This window comes from Scomber japonicus, chromosome 22 (assembly GCF_027409825.1).
Source record: "Scomber japonicus isolate fScoJap1 chromosome 22, fScoJap1.pri, whole genome shotgun sequence".
NCBI classification, from domain to species: Eukaryota; Metazoa; Chordata; class Actinopteri; order Scombriformes; family Scombridae; genus Scomber; species Scomber japonicus.
In genome coordinates this window covers 24230206-24256195 of record NC_070599.1, presented here as the reverse complement: position 1 = coordinate 24256195, position 25990 = coordinate 24230206, and the positions used below count along the sequence as shown (strand labels likewise).

The window sequence follows — 25990 nt, the reverse complement described above, 5'->3', positions numbered from 1 at the left end:
GATTGATTGATTGATTGATTGATTGATTGATTGATTGATTGATTGACTGATAGTTCTCTACAAATCCCGACCAGATGGTAAGCATTTCTGAGGTCAAGTTTGGTGAAGATTGTGGCTCTTTGCAACAGTTAAAATGCAGAAGGGATTAAAGGGAGAGGACACCTATTCTTAAAAGGGATCTCACCTTGGTGGGGAGTAGTGTAGACTCCTTCTTGTCCACAAAGAGCTCTGGATGTACTGTAACTCTTCATGGCCTTCATCTCCGTCTTGCCAGAAGTTCAGAAAACTCCCTCTCTGATCAAAGCTGAACTGGGGAAGAGGTCATTTTTTAGAAAGGCATCAAGGATTTCATGCACACCAGAATATAGTCTATAAACAAATGTTTTTCAAATAATTTTTTATTGAAGAATAGAAACACCTTTCTCATTATTAAAAGAAAATGATCTGCAGCAGTCCATACAACCCAACAGCACTGCCCACAGGCATTCAATTTAAGTTCTTGTATTTATAATTTTATTCTGCACATTTATCTGTAGTCCCTTTTACATTACTCTGTTATGCTGCTATACACATAATACTTTGAACATGGCAAGTTTGCACAGTACACTCTTTTTGCACATACTGTATTAACCTGTACCATCAGTATGCACCTTTATTATTATATGTATGTTGTATTTTAATATAAACAGCATTGCAGACAGACTGCAAAGCAATACATTTCATTGCATAGTGTAACCTGCTAATCTGTGTGAATATTTAATACCTTAGTTTATACTCAGATCGTTTAACTCTATAAGTTTCTTTACATTATGTGCATTTGTCTTAGAAACTCAAATGGTCACCTGTATCTGCAGCATCTAAAATAACAACATAGATGAAGACTGAAGACGCATTTTTTAATGAAAGCACGTCTGCCTCTGTGGTTTTCAACTTTTGACATTAACCTCAACAGCCAACATACAAATATACCTACATGGGAAGAAACTCTAACAGCTTATGTCGCTATTTTGCAGTTCTAAAATAAAAAGCATTAATGTACGTGCTTATAAAATGTTGTGGTGTACAAGCTGCTGTATTGCGACAGCCTCATCAAAAATTAGTCAATACTAGCAACTGATAAACATGATAAGTATAAATATGAGAAATTCAATAAAAATTAAAGCTGCAAGCAGCGGTGAACGGGCCCTCGCCTCCCCATGCATGTTGGTTTACAGATACAATAGGGCTTCACGCTGGTCAGTGCTCGGGACCTAATAAACAAAACTCCATCATGAAGGCACACAGGTTGATACGCAATGGACAATCTTCAATCTTACAAGATAGTGAGTGGATTTCACTTTTTTCTATGCAACTTTGAGTTTCCCACAGTGAAGTAGTCCCAGGAGCAGCAGCAGAGCCACCATCACAATGGTGAACACAGTCCTTAAGACGAGGTAAATATGACAGGTGTGATGGGAGGTGTCGTCTGAAGAAGAGCTCTGAGTTTCTTTGTGACATGCGAAGAATATAAGAAAAAAAAGAGACGTTTTCACGTTACAACAATACAAGGAACATGTGATACATTAAACATTTATTTAACCGTTATCCTACTAACTGGGGTACCCACGGACTCCAGAGGTCTAGTCTTTGTCATATATCTCTGTTCTTTATTCTCACATACTTATGAAGTCATAATTTACTCAAGATAAAAACATTTATACAACTAGGAAAAATTTCATCTTCATTTTGTTATATATAACACTCTTATGTCTCACCTCTGACAGCCAACCAGCTCTCTGGTGATGTTCCCACATCAGAGATGCTGCACCTGTAGAGTCCTCCGTCAGACTTGGAAACACTGTTAATGGTCATCTCTGCTACAGGACTGCTCCGCAATAAGACTCCATCTTTGTAGAAATCAGCTCGGAGGTTGGTGGAGTTTTCCTTGTTTCTGCAGTGCAGAGTCACATTGTCTCCTGCCATCACAGGACGAACAGGACTCTCCAGGATCACAGAAGCAGCTGATACAACATATTGAGAAAATGTTACAAATATGTTTTTGTACACTATTGCAGTATCAGTAGAAAATTGGGAAAAAGGGGAAAATCACAAAAACTAAACTACTTTTTCAAGCAAACGTTTATTTATGTTTCCACTGAATGTCAAATTGTACTTCTCATAAGTAGGGTTACCATCATCATGTATAATCCACATGAATTTTGGCCATACAACTAGAAAAATGTCATCTTTATTTTGTTCTGTAACACTCTTATGTCTCACCTCTAACAGCCAACCAGCTCTCTGGTGATGTTCCACCATCAGAGATGCTGCACCTGTAGAGTCCTCCATCAGACTTGGAAACACTATTAATGGTCATCTCTGCTACAGGACTGCTCCGCAATAAGACTCCATCTTTGTAGAAATCAGCTCGGAGGTTGGTGTAGTTTTTCTTGTTTCTGCAGCGTAGAGTCACATCATCTCCCTCCATCACAGGACGAACAGGACTCTCCAGGATCACAGAACCACCTGAACAGCATAATGAAAATAAGTTAGAAATATTTTATATGTAAACTGTTACAGTAATACAGTAGAAAACTAAAAAAGTCAGTCAACACCCCTTCTCCAATCAGTAGGCAGGGATGTACACATACCCCATAGTTCATTTGTAATTTTGTATTGTAAATGAAAACAATATTTTAGATTTTACCACAGACACATACATTTGAACAGAGAAAGGTTCTGATTTGACCTTGACCTCACATGAATGGTAATAAAATGTTTGAAAAATTGACAGTGCTGAGCTGTCAACATGGGGCATTTACGATGATGGCTCATTGCTCATAATCTTCTCTCAAGTTATGGATATATTTATATTTATAAAAATGGATATATTGTGGTATTGGAAACATAATGAACATACTGTACCAGTGACAGTGATGCTGATGCTGTTACTTCTCTCTCCTCCATCAGTCTCACACCAGTATTCTCCACTGTCTCCAGGAAAGGCTCTAGCAAAGGTGCAGAAGGACCCTGTTGGTGTCCTCTTAATTTGACATGCTGGCGTAAACTTCTCATTAGTCCTAATTCCTCTCAACTGAGTTGAGTCATCAATTCCATCACAGTTAAGAGAAACTGAGTTGTATTTAAAGTGCTGCAGTCTGTTTGGAGTGATACGAAGAAAAACTGCATCTGAAACTGAGAGGAAATTACTTTTTAAAAAGTGTCCCAGAACTGGATCAAAACATTTGATTGTAGGTGTATCCACTTTACAACAGAAACAATGGGGATTTTAGATTTTAGATTAAAGATTGATGCAAACAATAAAACAACAAATTAAGACAGTATCTCTTTGATTTCGTATTAGTTACTTACCACCTTTCTGACTTTGTGTCCCCAGCTGAATGATTTGAAGCATCACTGGATGAACAACAGACAGAGATGCTTACATGTGCAGAACTAAAACTTTTAAAAAGAGAGGAAACCATGACGCTGTGATGAAGAGAGCAGGGTTATTATAGTTAACTAAAACTAGCAGTGAAAAAATAATTCAGTCAACTGAAATCAATTTTTACTGTATTTTGTTCAGTTTGACTTCTTGAAATAATGGCCTCCAGTACGGAGACCACAAACACAGCAAATTTTACCTCAATGTCAAGCATTATTTCATCCTTTTCAGCCCTCTACTAATCAAGGCATTCCTCTTAATACCTGAAAAACTATGATTAAAACCAAATGAAAACTAAACTAAAACTACTTTACCACTTGTTAAACTAACTAAACTGAACTGAAATAGAAAAGCGAACTGAAAAACTAAATTAAAATAAAAACTAATGAAAATTTCAAAACTGCAAGTGAGTACTCACACAGTTGGAAGCAGAGAGCTGTAACCTCCATGCTGTCTTGCTGCGGACTGTCTGAGCGTCAGACTGAATGCAGCTTAAATATAATGTAGGTCTGAACTTCCTCTTGCTGTGGTTTGAGGTCTTTGAGTTATAGACTCTCAGTCAAGAGGGGTAAACCATCTACGACTTTCTGATTGGTTCAGATATCCCAAACAATATTGTAACCTTTACCCTGTGGACAGTAAAGATGTTCTTTTTCAAAACTTTTTTCGGCCCCTCTAACCCGAAGAGTCCCTGCACATCATTGCAGCAAAAAACATAGAAAGCAATCTGATGAGTATTCTCTAATGTAAATGTAAAAACATTCAGTAAATTCAAATACTTTAATAAGGTAAACGTAAGTATGTAAAACTATGGCATTCAAAATGTCAGTTAAATCTGCATCAACTGACAGTGGTTAGGGTACGTTTTGAAAAGTTACTCATGGTTGGTCACTGATCTCTCTCATGTTATTGTATGTCATGGAATAATTATCATATTTATTAAGAGAAGAGTATGAGCCTGTCAAATCAAAGAGTAAATAAGAAAAAAAAAAACTGAATGGCCAAACTTGGACGTCAAAGAAGTAAAGCATGGCTGTTACTATCTTGGTTGAAGTACAACTGATAAGCCTGTCAGTGATTTACAGACTATAACTATGTGCAGTGTAATGAAATGGCCGACACATCTCGCAGCAGGTAAGTCTTCTGAATTTAATTGAGCCTTTTCTACATGTTTCATCTTACAGCAGTGGGTCTGTATTCAGTAATACTCTGACTATTAAGTATGTTTTAAAACCTTTGTGTGAGAGAAACTGTAATGACACATGAAACATATTTCAAATGTTGTGATTGTAATTCATCATTATTATAACATTCAATCAGATTTGGATATGGATTTTGCACCATAGAGACGATTATAATGAAGGCTAAAAGATGAGACAAGTCCAACATAGCCAAAATATGTAGATTCAGTCTAAACTGTGCTGGAAACAAAAGTGAAAGTGTATCTCTACTTCCATTTGTCAATACATAGATGAGATTGCATATACGCTTGGACGGCTGCAGAACTTTCTATAGATTTATCTGCATTGACAGAAGTGAAAATGTAACTCCATTAATGGACATGTTGCCAGTTTTACTTTTATATGAGTAGGAATTAAGCATTTTGCCAGGAAGGGTCTGAATTCAAACAGAGGCTCAATAAGAAGAGTATGCGTATATATGCGTATATATGCGTATATATATATATGTATATGTATATATATATGTGTGTATATATGTATATATATATATGTGTGTATATATGTATATATATATATATGTGTATATATGTATATATATATATATATATATATAAATATATATGTATATGCAAAATTGGGTAAGCCAAATCCACAAAACATTCTTTAAAGCCTACTCAGGAATAGAACACCCAATACAAATCTAAAACATGTTTCCATTTATTGTATCTCTGACCTCTTTCCAAACTACAGGATGCTTCACCAGATGAACAGACTGTCGCTCCAATCTCCGCTCAAAGTCTTGTGTGTTTTGGTTCTCCATCTTCTCCTGATACACTGTTGTCAAGGTAACTTAAACACTAACATGGACTCAGGTTCATTTTCACTTTATCATTGTGTAGATGAAAAGTTATCACCATATATATTACAATTTATCCTCAGTGAAGCATGAATATCTCTACCAAATTTTGAGGCAATCCATCCAACAGTTTCTTTCAAAACTATAAATGTGAACCTTATAGAGTTACCAGAGGAAAAATCAGTCACCAAACTTGGTAAGATTCATTGTAAGCAGACAGATGGCCATGTACTAAACATTACCATCATTACCATCAATGAAAAGCGTGAAAACCTTTTGATACATGGAGGTTTACTTGTCAGAAAACTGTCCTATGGATGGCAGATACTACACTGATTGTTTTTAAATGAAAATGGTCTAAAAGGGTTAGGGTTAGGGATGAACAGATTTAATTTTCTAGCTCTTATGGCAGGAATTAATATTTTTTTCTCTCCAGGTCAGTCCCAGTTAATTGGTTCATCTCAGCCAATTGTGGCAACAGTTGGTGGTGACGTCATTTTGCCATGTCAACTGCAACCTGCAAAGGATGTTTTTGCCCTGACAGTGGAGTGGACGAGACCTGACTTGAGCCCCAGAGACGTCCATGTGTGCCGTGCTGGTCAGGAACTCATAAGTGCTAAACATCAATCCTATAAGGAGCGAACATCAGTGTCCATCAACGGGCTGAAGCAGGGAGACATTTCACTGAAACTCTCTAAAGTGAAACTTTCTGATGAGGGAAAATACAGATGCTTCATTCCAGACTTTAATAAAGAATCTTTTGTTGAGCTTGTTGTTGGTAAGTTTGGTAAAAAAAATTTTTACATTAGATGTGTTTATAGTGCAGATTGGTGACGTCTATGCAGAAAAGAATGTTGGTAGAATCAACACAGCTTTCAGCCATTATTCTTCAGAAATGAGTAAAACCACATTCCTCAAACCAGTTTTAATGAAGTTTAAATAGACCATAGCTCAGTAAATGGATGTTCAAGGTTTTCAAAGTAGCAAAACCTAAAACAGCAAGTACAGTTCCCTAAAAGGCTTGTTACCTATGTCCTTATATTAATAATACTATAGTAATGAATATACCTTCGAAAAGGTCATTCAATATAACACAACGTTATATCCATTATGTCAATTTCCAATAAGCACATGATTCTATATTTATGTTTGAATGTGAGAAATATTACTGCTGTGTTTTTTCCCCACAGCATCAGATGCAGTTTCCTCGCCTGTCATCAGTTTAGCAGGTATTGACAGAGACAGAGGAGCAGTGTTACAGTGTGAGTCTAAAGGCTGGCATCCACAGCCTGAGGTGTTCTGGCTGGACAGTAAGGGAAACCTCCTCTCTGCTGAACCTACAAAGACAGTCAGAGGTCCTGATGGTCTCTATACTGTCAGCAGCAGAGTGACTGTGGAGAAGAGACTCAGCAACAGTATCACCTGTAGAGTCCAACAGAACAAGATCAACCAGATCAGAGAGACATACATTACTGTTGCAGGTAAAAGATACAATTTTATTCTCACATGTTGGTTTTACTTTCAAATAGCTGAGGTTCAGTGTTGTATAAATTACATGTTATTCTGTGTGTTGTATCATTTGCAGATGATTTCTTAAATGTCCAGTGCAGTTCATCTCCTGTCATCATCGGTTTGGCTGTTAGTTTGGTTGTTTGCATTGTTGCAGTTTTCTTTTTTGTGTGGAAATGGACACAAAAAATGACCAGTAAGTCACTAATGAATTGTAGTGCCTCTCACAGGATCTTTTATTTTAATATTTTGATTCATGGAGTACTTACAGTCTTATTATCAGAGTTCTTGTATGTCATGTTAGACTAACATCAAACTTCCTGAGATGAACGTCTTTTATTCTATAATATCACTGCCTTTGTTTTTACACAGACACCAAGAGCTGCTGGTATATAACTGAAGGAGGAGTAAATGGGAACCTTAGTGATGATGCTGAAGGGCAGCCTCTCAATTTAGCAGGAACAAATGAAAAGATGCAAACAGTAAGTCCAGCAGTGTCAGAACAGAACAAGGTGGAAAAAAAGAAAAGAGAAAAAAACATTTGCAACCAAGAGCAACTTAAATGTTTCCATAAAGAAATAAAATTAAAACTTCTTCACAAGAAGCAGGGAGCTTGCAAATACTAAATGTGTAAGGGGGGATGGATGGAAGTGTGTGATTAAATTGTAGAAAGTCACAAAAGGGCAGGAGAAGACAAAACAAGATCATGGATAGGACAGGACATAGTTTGTTTTTTAACACTTGGGTCTTTCTTGAGAGGTTGTTACCATCTAGTTCCATCACAGGTTTTGCACAACCTCAAATGTGTACTTCAGGTTTGTTGGGGAGCTCAAGCCCAGTGAGTACATGAGGACAAATAAAATGACCAGTGCATTTGCAACATTACCAAGGTCATGAAGCACTTATTATTCCAACATCTTCCAGCTTTTCTGTTGGTTCTGCACCTTCTTTGTTTATGGCAAAGACTCCCAGGACCGTCTGCCCCACAGTCTTATGGTTGATATCCATCTCTCAACATCCTTAAAAACACAATATTGATTACACATCTAAATTTCAACTCACCTGAATGAATAATCTGTGTGTGTGCGTCTGTTTGTGTGTGTGTTTTCTCTCCCACAGAGGCCAAATGTAAGCCAACATAATGACACCAACCTGGCTGGAAAAAACTCAACAGAGGTCTTTGTGAAGGTCGGCCCAAATGGAAAATATGTCCGTCTCACCAACAAGTCTAAAGAGGTGATGGTGTTTGTGTGGATGAACTGTGTATAAACATGAGAACATGTACTGTACTACATGTACAGTAGCTCTACATTGATGAAGTGTATCCAGGATTATTTTAAATGGACCATTAAAGCCAAGCTAACGACCCTCTACAGTATTTACCTCAGAATCTACTTTCTCTTGTTTTCATGTCAACACTTTAAATGTCACACACTCATGGATTTAACACTGTAACATTAACTTGTTTGTTTTTCCTTCATCCTCCTTCTTGTGTCCAATTTCTCTCCTGCAGGACCTGAAACTGGAAGGATGGAAGTTACGAATGAAGGTCAATGACCAAAACCCCATCATGTACACATTTGATCAGTCAATTAAACTCAAAGCTGAGGACAGAGTCTATGTAAGTCTTTGATTTATACATTTATGTTCTTTTTTTCTTTCTTTCTTTTTTTTTCTCATTTCTGTCTCTCTTAAATTAAATGATGATGATTGTTGTTATAATCTGTGAACTTTGTATTTTACAGATATGGGCCTCAGGATGTGCTCCCCCTTTTCCTAGTCCCTCTATCCTGACATGGAAGGACCTGAATCGTTGGACCAAAGGAGACAAACTCCTCATTGAGCTCATCAAGTGTCATGAAGAGATCGTGAAAACCATTGAAGTATAATAATCAGCCCAGCTGACACACAGTGTTTTTTTTTTAGTATATATTTTTGGGGCTTTTTGCCTTTATTATACAGGTTCGTAGAGAGAGACAGGAAACAGGAGGCAGAGAGGGGGTCAATGACACGCAGGATAGGACCGTTCGGTGCGGGATTCGAACCAGGGTCGCCTGCAGCAAGGACTGTAGCCTCTACACATGTGGCGGGTGCTCTTCCCACTTAGCTAAACTCCGCCCGATACACAGTGTTTTAGTTTATCTTACAGTCACTTTTTTGCTCTTTTTAAACTACAATATTCTCCCTGTTTACCAACTTTTAGAAAAGAGTTTCTGTTTATGATGTTAAATTCTGAATGTATGTCTGTGTGCACGCGTTTGTGTGTGTGTGTGTGTGTGTGTGTGTGTGTGTGTGTGTGTGTGTGTGTGTGTGTGTGTGTGTGTGTGTGTGTGTGTGTTGTCTCCCACAGACACAAGGGGCAAGACAACATAATGACACCAACCCAGCTGGCACAAACTCATCAGAGGTCTTTGTGGAGGTCGACCCAAATGGAAAACATCTCCGTCTCACCAACGAGTCTAAAGAGGTGATGGTGTTTGTGTGGATGAACTGTGTATAAACATGAGAACATGTACTGTTAGGTTTAGTAGCTCTACATTGATGAAGTGTATCCAGGATTATTTTAAATGGACCATTAAAGCCAAGCTAACGACCCTCTACAGTATTTACCTCAGAATCTACTTTCTCTTGTTTTCATGTCAACACTTTAAATGTCACACACTCATGGATTTAACACTGTAACATTAACTTGTTTGTTTTTCCTTCATCCTCCTTCTTGTGCCCAATTTCTCTCCTGCAGGACCTGAAACTGGAAGGCTGGAAGTTACGAGTGAAGCTCAACGATGAAGACCCCATCATGTACATATTTGAGTCATTTAAGCTCAGAGCTGAGAAGAGTGTCACTGTAAGTCTTTGATTTATTCATTTATGTTCTTTCTTTCTTTCTTTCTTTCTTTCTTTCTTTCTTCATTTCTTTGTTTTTTCTTTCTCTCTTAAATTAAATGATGATGATTGTTGTTATAATCAGTGAACTTTGTATTTTACAGATATGGGCCCATGGTTGTACTCCCCATTATCCTCTTCCCTCTAACCTGCAATGGAAGGACCTGAATCGTTGGACCAAAGGAGACAAACTCCTCGTTGAGCTCATCAACTGTGATGGAGAGATCGTAACAACCACTCAAGTATAATAATCAGTCCAGCTGACACACAATGTTTTAGTTTATCTTACAGTCACTTTTTTGCTCCTTTTAAACTACAATATTCTCCCTGTTTACCAACTTTTAGCACCAACCATGAGAAAAGAGTTTCTATTTATAATGCTAAATGCTGAATGTGTGTCTGTGTGCATGCGTTTGTGTGTGTGTGTGTGTGTGTGTGTGTGTGTGTGTGTTGTCTCCCACAGACACAGACACAAAATCCAGTCTTTGTGGAGATCGACCCAAATGGAAAATATCTCCTTCTCACCAATGAGTCTAAAGAGGTGATGGTGTTTGTGTGGATGAACTGTGTATAAACATGAGAACATGTACTGTTAGGTTTAGTAGCTCTACATTGATGAAGTGTATCCAGGATTATTTTAAATGGACCATTAAAGCCAAGCTAACGACCCTCTACAGTATTTACCTCGGAATCTACTTTCTCTTGTTTTCATGTCAACACTTTAAATGTCACACACTCATGGATTTAACACTGTAACATTAACTTGTTTGTTTTTCCTTCATCCTCCTTCTTGTGTCCAATTTCTCTCCTGCAGGACCTGAAACTGGAAGGATGGAAGTTACGAGTGAAGCTCAACCATGAAAACCCCATCATGTACACATTTGAGAAGTCAATCAAACTCAAAGCTGAGGAGAATGTCTATGTAAGTCTTTGATTTATTAATTTATGTTCTTTCTTTCTTTCTTACTTAAATGATGATTGTTGTGAAATCTGTAAACTTTGGATTTTACAGATATGGGCCGATGGTTGTGGTTTCCATTCTCCTCCCTCTCACCTGAGATGGGAGGACCTGAATCTTTGGGCCGAAGGAGACAAACTCCTCGTTGAGCTCATCAACTGTAATGAAAAGATTGTGAAAACCACTGAAGTATAATAATCAGTCCAGCTGCCACACAGTGTTTTAATTTATCTTAGTCACTTCATTTTTGATTCTTCTAAACTACAATAGTCTCCCTGTTTACCAACCAGTTTTTAATGCCATTTAAAACACTAATATGCTGAATGTGAATAGTAAAACACCAAAATTATACATCAGGAAAAACATTATTCATTTGGGATGAGAACTTTAAGAAATAATAATAATTTTAAATTTTTCATGAACATTGTGTTTTTATTTTGATTAATTTACTGTGTATGTGGATATCTTAATTAACAATAACTCTTCACTGATGAGGCAACATCTCATCCTGAGATCTGAAGGGTGAGTGGTGGGAGTAAAACCTGTGAGAAGAATCAGTGAGAGAGTTTATGTCTGCTACAGTGAAGAGCTTCTTATTGTTTGGTTTGTATTGTTCACAATAAAATATATGCTGTTTAAGATTCTTTCATGACTGTTTATTATTATCTGTGAAAATAATTATTGTATTACTCAAAACAATAATTTACTTTTATTTGAAACAGTTTTACCTCATGTAAAGTGTAACAGTGTGTTTTTTATCTAGATACAAAAATATAATGTAAATAAATAATCAATTTTAACATAATAAAGTCATCAACCCTTGAGTCATGGTGGTTTGTCTTTTTCTACACTTAAAAAAGGCCAGTTCATTAGCAGATTATTTGTAAAATTCCTATATTGGTCCATCAGTACCTGGAGATTTGTTGTTTTTTTCAGAGGATTAATTGCATTCTTAATTTCCTCAAGTGTGAGAGGTTTATCACGCAACCAACATAAAGATGGTCAGACTTCATGTCTGGTCAGAAAGTCTTTGCTTTGAATTTTTTCTAGTTTTTTGTTTTTCAGTTTGGAAGCATCTTATTTTTTTTAACACCAAACAGTAGTTTATTATATGGGGTTAGGGTTAAGTATTAAGAGTGTTTTCCATCTTTGTGCTATTTTTTATAGACATGGAATTATGCCAACAAATTGAAAGTATAGACTTTGTTGCTCTACACCATGCTACAGGACTGACTGTGTTTATACAGAGACTGCACTGACCTCAGAGGAATCCATCTCTGAACTCTCAGCTGTCACAATAAGGCCGAGGAACAACACTTCTTGAAATATAGAACCCCATTTCTCAGCTTTGATGATTCTCCAAGAGCCTCTGGAGAACCCAGTGGACATTTTGGATGTGATTCTGCCCAGACTTTAAAAAAAATCAAGATATCATCGAAGTACAAGAACACAAAATGGTTTCATGCACTTTTAATAAGAGCGTGAAAAACTGCTGGAGCATCATTAAGTCCAAAAGGCAGTTTACCCTAACCGGTCGAGGCAGATGGCCGCCCACTCTGAGTCTGGTTCTGAGGTTTCTTCCTGTTAAAAGGGAGTTTTTTCTTGCCACTGTTGCCAAGTGCTTGCTCATGTGGGAATGTTGGGTCTCTTTAAAGTTAAAACCTGAAGAGTTCGGTTTAGAACCTATGTGGAAAGTGCCTTGAGATGACTTTGTTGTGATTTGGCGCTATATGAATAAAGATTGATTGATTGATTGATCGACTGATAGTTCTCAACAAATCCTGACCAGATGGTAAGCATTTCTGAGGTCAAGTTTGGTGAAGATCGTGGCTCTTTGCAACAGTTAAAATGCAAAAGGGATTAAAGGGAGAGGACACCTATTCTTAAAAGGGATCTCACCTTGGTAGGGAGTAGAGTAGACTCCTTCTTGTCCACAAAGAGCTCTGGATGTATCTCTTCATGGCCTTCATCTCCATCTTGCCAGAAGTTCAGAAAACTCCCTCTCTGTATAGCTGCTGCTATACACATAATACTTTGAACATGGCAAGTTTGCACAGTACACTCTTTTTGCACATGCTGTATTAACCTGTACCATCAGTATGCACCTTTATTATTATATGTTTATTGTATTTTAATATAAACAGCATTGCAGACAGACTGCAAGCAATACATTTAATTGCATAGTGTAACCTGCTAATCTGTGTGAATCTGGTGTGAATATTTAATACCTTAGTTTATACTCACCGTATCTGCAGCATCTAAAATAACAACATAGATGAAGACTGATGACACATTTTTTAATGAAAACACGTCTGCCTCTGTGGTTTTCAACTTTTGACTTTAACCTCAACAGCCAACATACAAATATACCTACATGGGAAGAAACTCTAACAGCTTATGTCGCTATGTTGCAGTTCTAAAATAAAAAGCATGAATGTACGTGCTTATAAAATGTTGTGGTGTACAAGCTGCTGTATTGCAACTGCCTCACCAAAATTAGTCAATACTACCAACTGATAAACATGATAAGAAGTATACATATGAGAAATGAAATAAAAATTAAAGCTGCAAGCAGCGGTGAACGGGCCCTCGCCCCCCCATGCATGTCGATTTACAGATATGATAGGGCTTCGCACTGGTCAGTGCTCGGGCCCTAATAAACAAAACTCCATCATGAAGGCACACAGGTCGATACGCAGCGGACAATCTTCAATCTTACAAGATAGTGAGTGGATTTCACTTTTTTCTATGCAACTTTGAGTTTTCCACAGTGAAGTAGTCCCACCAGCAGCAGCAGCAGAACCACCATCACAATGGTGAACACAGCCCTTAAGACGAGGTAAATATGACAGGTGTGATGGGAGGTGTCGTCTGAAGAGGAGCTCTGACTTTCTTTGTGACATGCGAAGAATATAAGAAAAAAAAGAGACATTTTCACGTTACAACAATACAAGGAACATGTGATACATTAAACATTTTTTTAACCGTTATCCTACTAACTGGGGTACCCACGGACTCCAGAGGTCTAGTCTTTGTCATATCTCTCTGTTCTTTATTCTCATATACTTCTGAAGTCATAATTTACTCAAGATAAAAACATTTATACAACTAGGAAAAATGTCATCTTCATTTTGTTATATATAATACTCTTATGTCTCACCTCTGACAGCCAACCAGCTCTCTGGTGATGTACCGCCACCAGAGATGCTGCACCTGTGGAGTCCTTCGTCAGACTTGGAAACACTGTTAATGGTCATCTCTGCTACAGGACTGCTCCGCATGAGGACTCCATCTTTGTAGAAATCAGCTCGGAGGTTGGTGGAGTTTTCCTTGTCTCTGCAGCGCAGAGTCACATCGTCTCCCTCCATCACAGGATGAACAGGACTCTCCAGGATCACAGAACCAGCTGATACAACATATTGAGAAAATGTTATGAATATGTTATATGTACACTATTGCAGTATCAGTAGAAAATTGGGAAAAAGGGAAACAAATCACAAAAACTAAAATACTTTTTCAAGCAAACTTTTATTTATGTGTCCACTGAATGTCAAATTGCACTTCTCATGACAAGAATTACCATCATTATGTATAATCTACATGAATTCTAACACTCCTGTGTCTCACCTCTGACAGCCAACCAACTCTCTGGTGATGTTCCACCATCAGAGATGCTGCACCTGTAGAGTCCTTCATCAGACTTGGAAACACTGTTAATGGTCATCTCTGCTACAGGACTGCTCCGCATGAGGACTCCATCTTTGTAGAAATCAGCTCGGAGGTTGGTGGAGTTTTTCTTGTCTCTGCAGCGCAGAGTCACATCGTCTCCCTTCATCACAGGATGAACAGGACTCTCCAGGATCACAGAACCACCTGAATAGCATAATGAAAATAAGTTAGAAATATTTTATATGTAAACTGTTACAGTAATACAGTAGAAAACTGAAAAAGTCAGTCAATACCCCTTCTCCAATCAGTAGGCAGGGATGTACACATACCCCATAGTTAATTTGTAATTTTGTATTGTAATTGAAAAAATGATTTTAGATTTTACCACAGACACATACTTTTGAACACAGAAAGGTTCTGATTTGACCCTGACCTCACATGAATGGTAATAAAATGTTAATTGACAGTGCTGAGCTGTCAACATGGGGCATTTACGATGATGGCTCATTGCTCATAATCTTCTCTCACACATTTTCTATGATTCTGTAAATATATGCATTTGATAAAATCCACCAAATTTACAGTGAACCTGATCTTCTTGAAAATGCTGATTTGAGAACTAACAACTTTATACATTATAGAATGAATTCCAGTCTCTTACAAGACATATTGGGTGTGAAACAGATACTTAGTTCAAAATGGATATATTGTGGTATTAGAAACACAATGAACATACTGTACCAGTGACAGTGATGCTGATGCTGTTGCTTCTCTCTCCTCCATCAGTCTCACACCAGTATTCTCCACTGTCTCCAGGAAAGGCTCTAGCAAAGGTGCAGAAGGACCCTGTTGGTTTCCTCTTAATTTGACATGCTGGTGTGAAGTTCTCATTAGTCCTAATTCCTCTCAACTGAATTGAGTCATCAATGCCATCACAGTCAAAAGAAACTGAGTTGTATTTAAAGTGCTGCTGTCTGTTTGGAGTGATACGAAGAAAAACTGCATCTGAAACTGAGAGGAAATTACTTTTTAAAAAGTGTCCCAAATGAAACGTCCAGAACTGGATCAAAACATTTGATTGTAGGTGTATCCACCTTACAACAGAAACAATGGGGATTTTAGATTTTAGATTAAAGATTGTTGCAAACAATGAAACAACAAATTAAAGCAGTATCTCTTGGATTTCGTATTAGTTACTTACCACCTTTCTGACTTTGTGTCCCCAGCTGAATGATTTGAAGCATCACTGAATAAACAAAGGAACAGAGTTGTACAACAGACAGAGATGCTTACATGTGCAGAACTAAAACTTTTAAAAAGAGAGGAAACCATGACGCTGTGATGAAGTGAGCAGGGTTATTATAGTTAACTAAAACTAAGACTAAAACTAGCAGTGAAAAAATAATTCAGTCAACTAAAATCAATTTTTACTGTATTCTGTTCAGTTTGACTTCTTGAAATAACAGGCTAGTACCAGTACTGAGACCACAAACACAGCAAATTTTACCTCAATGTCAAGCATTATTTCGTCCTTTTCAGCCCTCTACTAATCAAGACCTTCCTCTTAATACCTGAAAAACTAAGATTAAAACCAAATGAAAACTAAACTAAAACTACTTAACCACTTGTTAAACTAACTAAAACGGAACTGAAATAGAAAAGCGAACTGAAAAACTAAATTAAAATAAAAACTAATGAAAATTTCAAACCTATAATAACCCTGCAAGTGAGTACTCACACAGTCGGAAGCAGAGAGCTGTAACCTCCATGCTGTCTTGCTGCAGACCATCTGAGCGTCAGACTGAATGCAGCTTAAATATAATGTAGGTCTGAACTTCCTCTTGCTGTGGTTTGAGGTCTTTGAGTTATAGACTCTCAGTCAAGAGGGGTAAACCATCTATGGCTTTCTGATTGGTTCAGATATCCCCAAAAATATTGTAACCTTTACCCTGTGGACAGTGAAGATGTTCTTTTTCAAAACTTTTTTTGGCCCCTCCCACCCGAAGAGTCCCTGCACATCATTGCAGCAAAAAACCTAGAAAGCAATCTGATCAGTATTCTCTAATGTAAATGTAAAAACATTCAGTAAATTCAAATACTTTAATAAGGTAAACGTAAGTGTGTAAAACTATGGCATTAAAATGTCAGTTAAATCTGCATCAACTGACAGTGGTTAGGGTACGTTTTGAAAAGTTACTCATGGTTGGTCACTGAACTCTTTCATGTTATTGTATGTCATGGAATAATTATCATATTTATTAAGAGAAGAGTATGAGCCTGTCAAATCAAAGAGTAAATAAGAGAAAAAAAACTGGATGGCCAAACTCGGACGTTAAAGAAGTAAAGCATGGCTGTTACTATCTTGGTTGAAGTACAACTGATAAGCCTGTCAGTGATTTACAGACTATAACTATGTGCAGTGTAATGAAATGGCCGACACATCTCGCAGCAGGTAAGTCTTCTGAATTTAATTGAGCCTTTTCTACATGTTTCATCTTACAGCAGTGGGTCTGTATTCAGTAATACTCTGACTATTAAGTATGTTTTAAAACCTTTGTGTGAGAGAAACTGTAACGACACATGAAACGTATTTCAAATGTCGTGATTGTAATTCATCATTATTATGACATTCAATTAGGGTTGCAAAATTCCGGGAATTTTCAAACTTGGAAACTTTCCATGGGAATTAACAGGAATTAACGGGAATTAATGGGAATTAACGGGAATAAACGGGAATAAACCGGGAATTTACTAAACTGAAGGTATGTTCTTATTAGGGAACTTAAATATAGTTGTGTAAAATAATATTTTAGCATAATCCTGACTAAAACAACCAGATATCATGCAGTACAGTTGAATATCTATGCTATCTGAGACCACGCCCCCTACATGCACTGTGCATTCCTCCATCACATGCACAGATGATCTCTACAGTTCTGGACCACACTTTTGAGCCCAGAGCACACAACTTGAAGCCAGACTTTTGAGCCTGTAGTTATGATGACATTATATGGTCATATATTTAGGGATATTTTTATATGTAAGTGCTATATTTAGCCTTATGGTGGAAAAAATAAAACTGGTCAAAACCAAATAAACCACAATTTATACAGTAAATATCACTTTAACAGACAGGAGTGGAACTTTGATGTTACTAGTTATATCATTTGTACCTAAGTAAATAACAATAACTAATAGTTTTAAAAACATCTTGTATATTTTGGATTTTATGAGTTGTATCTCCACCAGGATACATTGGACACATCCCCCTCAGGGATGTGTAGATTCACAGACACATTGTTGTATTTTTTCAGAGTTGTGTGTGAAACCATTAAGAATAATAACATTTAGTTGTTTTTTTAATATTAAATTATAAATTATTGTATAATTTAATATAACTTCAACAGCTCAGGCACATCAAGCGACATTGTGTAACTTTTTTCATCGTCAAAATTTCCAAAATTCCCCAGCTTAACTTCCCATGGAAATTTACCGGAAACTTTCCGGAAATTTACCGGAAATTTTCCACCCCTTTGCAACCCTACATTCAATCAGATTTGGATATGGATTTTGTAGAAGAGGATTATAATGAAGGCTAAAAGATGAGACAAGTCCAGCATCGCCAAAATATGTAGATTCAGTCTAAACCGTGCTGGAAACAAAAGTGAAAGTGTATCATTCATTTCTCAATACATAGAGGAGATTGCATATATGCTTGGACGGCTGCAGAACTTTCTATAGATTTATCTGCACTGACAGAAGTGAAAATGTAACTCCATTAATGGACATGTTGCCAGTTTTACTTTTATATGAGTAGGAATTAAGCATCTTGCCAGGAAGGGTCTGAATTCAAACAGAGGCTCAATAAGAAGAGTATGTGTGTATATATATACACGCATACACGCATGTATATATATTTATATAGATATAAAAAAAAATAGAATATGTATATATATATATATATATATATATGTATTTCTGCAAAATTGGGTTAGCCAAATCCACAAAACATTTTTTAAAGCCTACTCAGGAATAGAACACCCAATACAAATCTAAAACATGTTTCCATTTATTGTATCACTGACCTCTTTCCAAACTACAGGATGCTTCACCAGATGAACAGACTGTCGCTCCAATCTCCGCTCAAAATCTTGTGTGTTTTGGTTCTCCATCTTCTCCTGAAACACTGTTGTCGAGGTAACTTAAACGCTAACATGGACTCAGGTTCATTTTCACTTTATCATTGTGTAGATGAAAAGTTATCACCAAAGTTATTACAATTTATCCTCAGTGAAGCATGAATATCTCTACCAAATTTTGAAGCAATCCATCCAACAGTTTCTTTCAAAACTATAAATGTGAACCTTATGAAGTTACCAGAGGAAAAATCAGTCACCAAACTTGGTAAGATTCATTATATGCGGACAGATGGCCATGTACTAAATATTACCATCTTTACCATCAATGAAAAGCGTGAAAACCTTTTGATACATGGAGGTTTACTTGTTAGAAAACTGTCCTATGGATGGCAGACACTACACTGATTGTTTTTAAATGAAAATGGTGTAAAATACATGAACAGATTTAATTTTCTAGCTCTTATAGCAGGAATTAATATTTGTTTTTCTCTCCAGGTCAGTCCCAGTTAATTGGTTCATCTCAGCCAATCGTGGCAACAGTTGGTGGTGACGTCATTTTGCCATGTCAACTGCAACCTGCAAAGGATGTTTTTGCCCTGATAGTGGAGTGGATGAGACCTGACTTGAGCCCCAGAGACGTCCATGTGTGCCGTGCTGGTCAGGAACTCATAAGTGCTAAACATCAATCCTATAAGGGGCGAACATCAGTGCCCATCAACGGGCTGAAGCAGGGAGACATTTCACTGAAACTCTCTAAAGTGAAACTTTCTGATGAGGGAAAATACAGATGCTTCATTCCAGACTTCAATAAAGAATCTTTTGTTGAGCTTGTTGTTGGTAAGTTGATTTTTTTTTTTTACATTGTATGTGTTTATAGTGCAGATTGGTGACGTCTATGCAGAAAAGAATGTTGGTAGAATTAACACAGCTTTCAGCCATTATTCTTCAGAAATGAGTAAAACCACATTCCTCAAACCAGTTTTAATGAAGTTTAAATAGACCACAGCTCAGTAAATGGATGTTCAAGGTTTTCAAAGTAGCAAAACCCAAAACAGCAAGTACAGTTCCCTAAAAGGCGTGTTACCTATGTCCTTATATTAATAATACTATGGTAATGAATATACCTTCGAAAAGGTCATTCAATATAACACAACGTTATATCCATTATATCAATCTCCAATAATCACATGGTTCTATATTTATGTTTGGACTCTGAGAAATATAACTATCCAGAATGCATAATGCATCATCGGTACAACGCCAATCTTTAAAAAAAATATTATTTTTACAAACACTGCACTGGAAAAAGTGCAAAAATGTTAAAAAATATCCGATGGTCTTAACATTCACCTAGGATGTCATTGAGTTATCTAAATGTTGAGGATATAAGTAAAATCGTCAGTGAATTGTCTAGTCTTCCCGGGACAAAAACAAGGCTAAAATCTATGAAAGTAATATAATATTAATAATATTTGTGGACATTAATCAAGATTATTATTATATTATCATATATTATTTAAAAGATAGTTAAAACCAACTGAGATCTAAAATGTGTATTGAAAAGATAATTAATTAATATAATAATAATTAAAGCTGCAAGCAGCGGTGAACGGGCTCTCGCCCCCCATGCATGTCAGTTTACAGATATAATAGGGCTTTGCGCTGGTCAGCGCTCGGGCCCTAATAATAATAATACATATTATTAATAGTACATTTAGAACGATGTGCACAAAAGTATCAATAATTCCACCTGTGCTTTTCCTGTTGACAGGTCAAAACACCTGCCATGAAAAGCAGCTATTGCTCCAAACAATGGCTATAGTCTGTTAGCTGTACTCTCATAAATCTCATAAAGCATATTTATTAGAGTGCAACCTCTTTAGTGTAACAGGACTGAGCAGCCAGTGTTCATGGCTACAAATGTCTTTGAATTTCCAACTTCTTCATTGGCAACAGTCAGATATGTGACAACCCATCAGCGCTCTAAACCGTCTTTGATTTATGGCCCAATAAGAGCCACGGTTAAGGACTTATGAAACTAATCATTAGTGTCACAGCCCGGATCATAGGCTGCAGCAAATATGGGAGACCAGATGAGTATACAGTTTACGGGAAAATATTTATTTACATAAATGTAAAATAAGAAGAAATATGGAAATCAGTATTCAGTTGTGTAGACATGAATGGATGTGTGGATGTGTATCAGCAAACAAAAACAAAACAGCCGCTCTGCAGTGCCAATGAACAGCCAGCTTTATACAGAACCACACCGGGCCCTGGTGTGGTTCAATGAAGCAAATAACGAACCTCTGCCCTGCCCTGGATCCCGCAAAACAAAGAAAAAACAGCAACCAAACCAAAAACATAGTCGTCACACTAGACACAGACAACATGTTTTATCATATTAAATTAGCTTTACAGTTTTTCCTTTATATTTAGGGTTCTATATTAATTATTCCTATGGTGATTGTTTTGTTTACTCCTGTGTTTTTTCCCCACAGCATCAGATGCAGTCTCCTCGCCTGTCATCAGTTTAGCAGGTATTGACAGAGACAGAGGAGCAGTGTTACAGTGTGAGTCTAAAGGCTGGCATCCACAGCCTGAGGTGCTCTGGCTGGACAGTGAGGGAAACTTCCTCTCTGCTGAAACTACAAAGACAGTCAGAGGTCCTGATGGTCTCTATACTGTCAGCAGCAGAGTAACTGTGGAGAAGAGACTCAGCAACAGCATCACCTGTAGAGTCCAACAGAACAAGATCAACCAGATTAGAGAGGCATACATTACTGTTGCAGGTAAAAGATACAATTTTATTCTCACATGTTGGTTTTACTTTCAAATAGCTGAGGTTCAGTGTTGTATAAATTGTTGTTATTCTGTGTGTTGTATCATTTGCAGATGATTTCTTAAAGGTCCAGTCCAGTTCATCTCCTGTCATCATCGGTTTGGCTGTTAGTTTGGTTGTTTGCATCGTGTTTATTGTTGCAGTTTTCTTTTTTGGGTGGAAATGGAGACAAAACATAATCAGTAAGTCACAAGTGAATGGTAGTGCCTCTCACAGGATCTTTTATTTTAATATTTTGATTCATGGAGTACTTACAGTCTTATTATCAGAGTTCTTGTATGTCACGTTAGACTAACATCAAACTTCCTGAGATGAACATCTTTTATTCTATAATATCACTGCCTTTGTTTTTACACAGAGACCAGGAGAAGACCAGATGAAACTGAAGGAGGAGTAAATAAGAACCTTAGTGATGATGCTGAAGGGCAGCCTCTCAATGTAGCAGAAACAGATGAGGAGATGCAAACAGTAAGTCCAGCAGTGTCAGAACAGAACAAGGTGGAAAAAACAGAAAAGAGGAAAAAATACATTTGCAATCAAGAGCAACTTAAATGTTTCCATAAAGAAATAAAATTAAAACTTCTTCACAAGAAGCAGGGAGCTTGCAAATACTAAATGTGTAAGGGGGGATGGATGGAAGTGTGTGATTAAATTGTAGAAAGTCACAAAAGGGCAGGAGAAGACAAAACAAGATCATGGATAGGACAGGACATAGTTTGTTTTTTAACACTTGGGTCTTTCTTGAGAGGTTGTTACCATCTAGTTCCATCACAAGATTTGCAGAACCTGAAATGTGTACTTCAGGTTTGTTGGGGAGCTCAAGCCCAGTGAGTACATGAGACCAAATAAAATGACCAGTGCATTTGCAACATTACCAAGGTCATGAAGCACTTATTCCAACATCTTCCAGCTTTTCTGTTGGTTCTGCACCTTCTTTCTTTATGGCAAAGACTCCCAGGACCGTCTGCTCCATAGTCTGATGGTTATCCTCAACATCCTTAAAAACACAACAATATTGATTACACATGTAAATTTCAACTCACCTGAATGAATAATCTGTGTGTTTGTGTGTGTGTGTTTTCTCTCCCACAGAGACCAGTGGCAAGCCAACATAACGATACCAACCCGGCTGGCAAAAACTCAGAGGTCTTAGTGGAGGTCGACCCAGATGGAAAATATCTCCGTCTCACCACTGAGTCTAAAGAGGTGATGGTGTTTGTGTGGATGAACTGTGTATAAACATGAGAACATGTACTGTTAGGTTTAGTTGCTCTACATTTATGAAGTGTATCCAGGATTATTTTAAATGGACCATTAAAGCCAAGCTAACGACCCTCTACAGTATTTACCTCAGAATCTACTTTCTCTTGTTTTCATGTCAACATTTTAAATGTCACACGCTCATGGATTTAACACTGTAACATTAACTTGTTTGTTTTTCCTTCATCCTCCTTCTTGTGTCCAATTTCTCTCCTGCAGGATCTGAAACTGGAAGGCTGGAGGTTACGAATGAAGGTCAATGATGAAAACCCCATCATGTTCACATTTGAGGAGTCAATTAAACTCAAAGCTGAGGAGAGTGTCATTGTGAGTCTTTGATTTATTAATTTATGTTCTTCCTTTCTTTCTTTCTTTCTTTCTTTCTTCATTTATTTGTTTTTTCTTTCTCTCTTAAATTAAATGATGATGATTGTTGTTATAATCTGTGAACTTTGTATTTTACAGATATGGGCCTCAGGTTGTACTCCCCCTTTTCCTGGTCCCTTTCACCTGACATGGATGGACCTGAATCGTTGGACCAAAGGAGACAAACTCCTCGTTGAGCTCATCAACTGTGATGAAGAGATCGTGAAAACCATTGAAGTATAATAATCAGCCCAGCTGCCACACAGTGTTTTAGTTTATCTTACAGTCACTTTTTTGCTCTTATTAAACTACAGTTTTCTCCCTGTTCACCAACTTTTATCACCAACTGTGAGAATAGAGTTTCTATTTGTGATGCTAAATGCTGAATGTGTGTCTGTGTGTACACGTTTGTGTGTGTGTGTGTGTGTGTGTGTGTGTGTGTGTGTGTGTGTGTGTGTGTGTGTGTGTGTGTGTGTGTGTGTGTTGTCTCCCACAGACACAAGGGGCAAGCCAACATAATGACACCAACCCAGCTGGCAAAAACTCAACAGAGGTCTTTGTGGACATCGACCCAGATAGAAACTATCTCCGTCTCACCAACAAGTCTAAAGAGGTGATGGTGTTTGTGTGGATGAACTGTGTATAAACATGAGAACATGTACTGTTAGGTTTAGTAGCTCTACATTTATGAAGTGTATCCAGGATTATTTTAAATGAACCATTAAAGCCAAGCTAACGACCCTCTACACTATTTACCTCAGAATCTACTTTCTCTTGTTTTCATGTCAACACTTTAAATGTCACACACTCATGGATTTAACACTGTAACATTAACTTGTTTGTTTTTCCTTCATCCTCCTTCTTGTGTCCAATTTCTCTCCTGCAGGACCTGAAACTGGAAGGCTGGAGGTTACGAGTGAAGCTCAACGATGAAAACCCCATCATGTTCACATTTGAGTCATTTAAGCTCAGAGCTGAGAAGAGTGTCACTGTAAGTCTTTGATTTATTCATTTATGTTCTTTCTTTCTTTCTTTCTTTCTTCTCATTTCTTTGTTTTTTCTTTCTCTCTTAACTTAAATGATGATGATTGTTGTTATAATCTGTGAACTTTGGATTTTACAGATATGGGGCCCAGGTTCTATCCATTTTCCTCCCTCTAACCTGACATGGAAGGACCTGCAGCGTTGGGCCAAAGGAGACAAACTCCTCGTTGAGCTCATCAACTGTCATGGAGACATCATAACAACCACTGAAGTATAATAATCAGCCCAGCTGACACACAGTGTTTTAATTTATCTTACAGTCACTATTTTGCTCCTTTTAAACTACAATATTGTCCCTGTTTACCAACTTTTATCACCAACCATGAGAAAAGGGTTTCTATTTATAATGCTAAATGCTGAATGTGTGTCTGTGTGCATGCGTTTGTGTGTGTGTGTGTGTGTGTGTGTGTGTGTGTGTGTGTTGTCTCCCACAGACACAGACACAAAATCCAGTCTTTGTGGAGATCGACCCAAATGGAAAATATCTCCTTCTCACCAACAAGTCTAAAGAGGTGATGGGTGATGTGTATAAACATGAGAACATGTACTGTTAGGTTTAGTAGCTCTACATTGATGAAGTGTATCCAGGATTATTTTAAATGGACCATTAAAGCCAAGCTAACGACCCTCTACAGTATTTACCTCAGAATATACTTTCTCTTGTTTTCATGTCAACACTTTAAATGTCACACACTCATGGATTTAACACTGTAACATTAACTTGTTTGTTTTTCCTTCATCCTCCTTCTTGTGTCCAATTTCTCTCCTGCAGGACCTGAAACTGGAAGGCTGGAAGTTACGAGTGAAGCTCAACGATGAAGACCCCATCATGTACACATTTGAGAAGTCAATTAAACTCAAAGCTGAGGAGAATATCTATGTAAGTCTTTGATTTATTAATTTATGTTCTTTCTTTCTTTCTTACCTAACTTAAATGATGATTGTTGTGGAATCTGTGAACTTTGGATTTTACAGATATGGGCCAATGTTTGTGGTTTCCATTCTCCTCCCTCTCACCTGAGATGGAATGACCTGAATCTTTGGGCCGAAGGAGACAAATTCCTCGTTGAGCTCATGAACTGTCATGAACAGATTGTGAGAACCACTGAAGTATAATAATCATCTCATTGCTGCAATCAATCATTCGTCTAAACTACAATAGTCTCCCTGTTTACCAACCAGTTTTTAATGCCATTTAAAACACTAAAATGCTGAATGTGAATAGTAAAACACCAAATTATACATCAGGAAAAGCATTATTCATTTGGGATGAGAACTTTAAGAAATAATAATAATTTTAAATATTTCATAAATATCAAATTAAACATCATTATTTTTCTCCTTGTGTTTTTATTTTGATTAATTTACTGTGTATGTGGATGCCTTAATTAACAATAACTTCATTGATGAGGCAACATCTCATCCTGAGATCTGAAGGGTGAACAGAGTAAAACCTGTGAGAAGAATCAGTGTGGGAGAATTTATGTCTGCTTCAGTGAAGAGCTTCTTATTGTTTGGTTTGTATTGTTCACAATAAAATGTATGCTGTTTAAGATTCTTTCAGCACCTTTTATTATTATCTGTGAAAATAATTATTGTATTACTCAAAACTATAATTTCCTTTTATTTAAAACAGTTTTACCTCATGTAAAGTGTAACAGTGTGTTTTTTATCTAGATACAGAAATATAATGTAAATAAATAATCAATTTTCACATAATAAAGTCATCAACCCTTGAGTCATGGTGGTTTGTCTTTTTCTACACTCAAAAAAGAAGCCAGTTCATTAGCAAATTATTTGTAAAATTCCTAAATTGGTCCATCAGTACCTGGAGAAACTTCTTAATCGGTGCCATTTGA

General features: G+C 37.1%; 1 protein-coding gene and 1 long non-coding RNA gene across 2 annotated transcripts in view; one reads left to right on the top strand and one right to left on the bottom strand.

Moving 5' to 3' along the window:
• Positions 1 to 25990, top strand: part of LOC128384063 (uncharacterized) — a 111380-nt gene that overhangs the window by 72492 nt on the left and 12898 nt on the right. Inside the window, exons 12-14 of the mRNA XM_053343640.1 lie at positions 10668 to 10775; positions 23187 to 23324; positions 23584 to 23640. Coding sequence (XP_053199615.1) covers positions 10668 to 10775; positions 23187 to 23324; positions 23584 to 23640 — 303 coding nt within the window. The remainder of the gene's footprint in view (positions 1 to 10667; positions 10776 to 23186; positions 23325 to 23583; positions 23641 to 25990) is intronic.
• On the bottom strand, positions 9958 to 24463 carry LOC128384213 (uncharacterized). The gene is made up of 3 exons (XR_008324088.1): positions 24396 to 24463; positions 23247 to 23376; positions 9958 to 10017 (listed from the first exon to the last, which is right to left on the bottom strand). It is a non-coding gene; the product is annotated as an uncharacterized LOC128384213 (long non-coding RNA).